Below are 5,557 nucleotides of genomic sequence, written 5' to 3'. Positions count from 1 at the left end.
AGACAGACAGACAGACAGACAGACAGACAGACAGACAGACAGACAGACAGACAGAGAAACAGACAGACAGAGAAACAGAGAGAAAAAGGGAGCGTGGTGGGGTGGTAGCTATGACACATGTTCCAGTCACATGCCTCCGAGGCTCCAATCCCCGAGGGACAGAAAATCTTGTCGGCTGAGATGAGGTCAGCGTGACCCGGAGGTACAGGCATTCAGACAGGCAGACCCAACAGTCCTGGGCTCTGTCATACGCTAAAGTACAAACAAATTGTTCCATTAGTTTTTCAATTTTTACGTGATTCTGAAAGACGGGTGAGTTGGGGGGAGGGGTAGAGAGAGAGAGAGAAAGAGAGAGAGAGAGAGAGAGAGAGAGAGAGATAGAGAGAGGGAGAGAGTGATTGAGTGAGTGTGAGAGAGAGAAGAGGAATAAGGGTAGGGGGTGAAAAATGTGCACCTACCCAAGGCTGTATCGTTGTAGTAGCCATAATTGCCCAACTCTTTCACTGGTGCTTGAGTCTCCAGAAAGTCTACATAACCTTCCCAGGAGTGGATGGCCACGTCATGTGTCTGGGATACCAACTTGCTGAAGCCGGTGCTGCCAGAGGTGGTAAACACTTTGACCAAGTCGTCAGGCTCACAGGGTTCGAACACCGTGTCCAATTCACAGCTTCTCAGTTCCTCCAGCAGGGTTTTCCTGTCTCAAGAAATGTTGATTAACTTTTTAAGAAAAATATCTTAACTCCAGGAAACAATGTTTTATTATTTTAATAAGGTTTTACGGCGCTCGCAGCTGCATAAGAACATATGAGCACCAAGGGGTGGATGAGAGAAGAGAGGTCCAAACGGGGAATCAGGCTTACTCTGCTCACCTCTCTAGCCTCAACAGCACAAAGTCTGCTTCGACTATCAAGTCAAAGCACCCCGGAAATAGCAGTTCACAAGACTGTGAAAAACATAAAAAAGAAGGAGAGGGAATATGACGATAGCAAGGGTGAGGAAAGAAAAAGCATCATTTCCCCCTCTGTTGTTCCGGCACAGTAGTATGAGCATGACATTGATAAATCAGCCCAATTACAATTCTACTGTGAATAAGAACATATTAATATCCCCCTTTGGGAATGGCCTAAAGACACTTCAGTCAGTAGCACTGCCCTTGAGGGGGGGGGGGGGACAAGAAGCAATGAAATCCAAGTATTTAGTAGAATTTGTACAGATGCATCACCCCTATCAACACTGGAGAGTTGAAGCAAGACCTCCGAATTTAAAGTCCGTCTTCGACATTATCGAGGTAATTCCATTATATCTCAATAGGCGTCGAGATATTTGCAATTGGGTTTTTAGGTAAACTTAGAGAGAAAATTGGCCGTCAAAGTTCGGATATTTTAAAAGCTCGGGCGTCCTTGGAAACTAAAAACTTAACATTTTGTGTGCCTTTGATCAACGTTCTTCAGTAAATATCGTACGGAAATGTGCTCTTTAGTTTAGTTTGCAGAGGTTTTACGGCGCTCGCAACTGCAGGTCATATGAGTATGAGCGCTATATATGTTCTGAAATGAAAAGGTGTCAAATATAATGTAAAAACGGTTCGATGACAATCGCCATCAACGGCTGGGAAAAAGTTGAGTTGTTTTTTTCGACTTCGTTATAATGACCAGTGCATGACTTGCCCATGATGTTATACGTAATAATGTTCTAAAATGTGACACGGGTCAAGAATGCAGTGCCCACTCACGTATCTCCGTCTCTGAAGACATTAATGGCGGACGTCAGTTCAGGGGCGGAGTCAATGTTCAGATCTACGAATAGTTTGGAGCTGCTGAGCGCCCCTCCTTTGTAGGGCAGGAACAGTGTAGAAGCTGGGCCCTTATCCTGTAGATCTGCCACTACAGCCCGACAGCGAGCTTTCTTGGCCACTTCGAAGAAGTCAGAGCCGTCCGCGAGGAGAAGCTGGAGACGGGGACAAATAATTTTACTTGGAAAATAAATTATAGACATATACTACGATAGCCTAATATTAACATTCGAAAGGAGCTTAGTGTTGAGCGACAGAAGCAAGAGTTCTACTATACTATTACCGAAGACACGATATTCCCAAACGTTCCCCCTCCCCTTCCTCCTTCCATGCCCTTTTCTGACTGATTGTACAGCAACACCAACCCACCCACTCCCTCCCAGTATCCAGAAAAACATTTGTGACACAGTATGTGACATGTAATACACTTAGTCAGATAGCTTTACAGGCTAAGGAAAGAAACAAAAACAACCAACAAAAAAAACCCAGCAACAACAACAAAACCTTGTTAAACCATTACCATTGCACGAACTTGTTTGATTTCGCGTTCAAAGTGCCATTATTTAATGTTCCATTACAAACGAAGTTATGTCCAGTTCTATAGTGCGGTAAAAAAAATAGTGGTGCGTCATATTGTCAAATATCTCCTCAACTATCGAACATAGGTTCTCCAATTTTTGCACAATGACTTTCATCAAGTTGTCTTAACAGGTCAACATTTTTGTAAACACCTGCAAGCTGTAGTCTAGGAAACTCCTTAATAAATACTAATGAAAAATCCGAGTGCATAGTTTGTGCAGATTCTAAAATGTTTACAGCTGGGGCAATATTGCTTTTAATAGCAAGTCCGTAATGTTTTTCTAATCTGGACATTATACTTATTGAACGCTTGTTTTGAGAACCATTAGTTGAAAAAATGAGTTCACTATAAAAATAATTTCTTGTAACAAGCTTTGCAAGTAAAACTTGTCATTGATGAGCTGTGACGTAGGCCATATAGGTAATCAAAATGTGTGTGACAAGCGGGAAGTGCTGTGAACAGTACTATTTTAAGTGTGACAGAGATTTCAAGTATTTTATGTAAATTTATGAAGAAAAGTTTTTAAATCTAGCCCTAATTGTTCTGGAAGAAAATGATTTAGTTCAGATAAATTGATACTAACTGCTGTGCAAAGTAAGGATGACATTGATTCGCCCATTAAAGAAATATTCGAGGATAATTTGCACCACGAATTTTTGACCCCACTATAATATCGAAACAGTTGTCTTACCGGCGCGTTCATTGCGACACAGCCCGCTAATATAATGCCCACTTCAGTGACAACTCGCTCAGGGGAGTTCGGTAAGGCGTTGGCGATGACGTCTTGACGTTGGAAACCTTTCTGACGGAGCAGGGCGGCAAATTTCCCTCCCAACTGGAAGAGTTGTGTGGATGTGTATACATCACGAATTCCGTGGTTGTAGAAGATGAAGAGTTCCCTGTCTGGGAAGTTGTCGGCCAGAAACTTGAGGCGTTTACACAGCGTGTTGTGATCCCGAATTCTGGAAAGTGTGCTGCCCATGGTCAGTGTTCAGTTTAGGACACGCCACCAGAGAACTTCACCTAGCTTGTTTGAGGAGGAATTAAAGTAAAAATGTATAGTAGTTACAGAAGCACTGCCAGGGATGAGGTAATCACCCAGGACTTGGATGTGCCAAGATTAGAAGAGTTGGCGAGGGAAGATAGAATGGCATTGACTATTCTCTTCTATTTGTGCTTGAAAACATAGGGAGAGAGAAAGTGGACGCAATGCAAGTCACCCCCCTCCATGACATTACAGCCCTACGTGCAGAAAGTTGTATCCTTAACGCGTCCCCTTTTGTAATCTAGAAGTAGGGTATCGAAACTGGCATTAAATGATCATTCACATCTCTGAGCATTGCGCATGTGTGTATGCATTCTTTTTAAGTTAAATGTTATAGTTACACCTGCTCACCATGACGAGTTATAATGGAACTTCAAACAGGGTACATAATTATCATTTTAGGTTGGATATCAATGATTAAAATGGGATTTAAAAAATCAGCATGGGCTGAGATAAAACGTTTTAATGGAACCATTTGAAATCTATTCTCTTTACAAACTGTCCAATGGTCATTTCTTTGATTTTTTCATATATATTCCTCTTTCACGCTGCTCCAGTGTTTAAGTTTCAGTCTATCTCTCATTCTCAGTTGAGCATACTGGCCAGTTTCCACGGCATTCATTTTCAAGCGGCGGTTCGTTATCTGGTGGTCACTGAATTTTCGAATAAAAAGGAAAATGTCTGGTGAGGAGCACCTAAAATATTGTACAAACTGTGTATGGAAACTTTCACAAGTTTGTTGTTCTGGATGTCAAATCTTTACTGGCCAGGAGCTCAGGTGGAAAGCACAAAAATGAAATAACAGCTGCGTGAAGAAGGAATTCTGCAAATGCACATACTTTCTCGTTGTCGGGGTCGTTGACACAGCACAGAAAGTGAAACAGTTCTCTAGCTCAGATTGTTTCAGGTAGCCCATTCCAAATACGTATTTTAGCCGCTTGCATCTCCGAACCGTGGTCTTCGTAGTGAGTCTTGAGTCTAATTTCTTTTATTTTTCTGATCCAGTTTTGCTGCAAATAAAAACCCCATGCCTTGATCTTTGTCTTTAGGAATATGTCTGTGAAGGCTGTGTGCGACGTCAATTCGAAATCCAAACAGATGGATGCAGAACTGAATACACGCCACTTTGCTTGCATTGTTAACAAATGAGAGCCAAGATCTCTTTGTATAAACCTGCTGTTTTGCCCGACAGAATGCAGTAAAATAGTGGCATATAATGTCCATATCGCCCCCTTGGCGACAGTGTAAAGCTGATAAAAGAAAGTATGGCCGAAATGGAACATTCCATCACCGTAGAAGTCGTCTTCATTGCTGATGACTTTTACATTTTCTTAAAATGCTATGACCACTATTTCATCTACAGCATCAACAACCATGTTTGTTGTTATTTTTTGGGGGGAGGGGGGAGAGGGGGGAGGGGAATAGGGCAGCTGCCGTTTTCTATTACAGTCAAGCCTTCTCTTCCGTTTAGTTCAGTAAGAGTTGTACGGAGCTCGCAACTGCATAAGGTCATATGAGCGCGCAAAACATAAGTTGATTGCATTCACAACAGTTCACAGCACTGTTTGCTTCAGGGTCAGCATTTTGAATAAAATGTCAAAAATATATGGTAAAAAAGATTATATTATGTCTCCTCTGTTTGAACGTAGTTTGGGCGGCAGCTTTTTACGCTGGTGGTAAATTGCTTGACGTATTATATAGTATAGTCTTTGGGGAGCTAATGTGTTTGGTCACACGCTGCTTACATGCACTTGATAAAAACTTTGGCTAGTCGATCGTCTGGATCATTCAGCGATCGTTTCTTATAGCGTTCTTTTATTTTTCTCTTGGCTATCTGGTCCTGCTCTGGTTTGTCGTGGCTGTGATCCAAGTTTGCTGACACTAACATTGCTATTTCTGTATACGTTGAGCATTTTGCTTTGCATCCATCTTTTGAACATTTCCGGTGAGTCGTGGTATTTTTTTGCTTTTGCTAAACTAGAAGCCTAGTAATGTTCTGTCGTCTGCTTTCGTTTCCTCTTTCTGCCCCCACCCCTCACCTCCTTTGCCCCTTCCTCTGGGCTCCTGATTCTTTCTGCAGCCTTTCTACTGCTACTCCGTCGCTTCTTCTTACTGCTGTCTTTCAGCCACACCCCTGATC

At 42.3% G+C, this 5,557-nt stretch overlaps 1 protein-coding gene across 1 annotated transcript in view; it reads right to left on the bottom strand.

Moving 5' to 3' along the window:
• The window catches only part of LOC101847850 (4-coumarate--CoA ligase 2), a gene marked incomplete at its 5' end in the record, with an annotated part of 18,018 nt that overhangs the window by 10,573 nt on the left and 1,888 nt on the right, over positions 1 to 5,557 (bottom strand). Inside the window, 3 exon segments of the mRNA XM_013080195.2 lie at positions 459 to 694; positions 1,733 to 1,947; positions 3,064 to 3,399. Of these exon segments, the coding sequence (XP_012935649.1) occupies positions 459 to 694; positions 1,733 to 1,947; positions 3,064 to 3,354 (742 nt within the window).

Source organism: Aplysia californica, unplaced genomic scaffold (assembly GCF_000002075.1).
Source record: "Aplysia californica isolate F4 #8 unplaced genomic scaffold, AplCal3.0 scaffold00005, whole genome shotgun sequence".
In the NCBI taxonomy this organism is placed as follows: domain Eukaryota; kingdom Metazoa; phylum Mollusca; class Gastropoda; order Aplysiida; family Aplysiidae; genus Aplysia; species Aplysia californica.
This window is presented reverse-complemented; position numbering and strand designations above follow the sequence as displayed.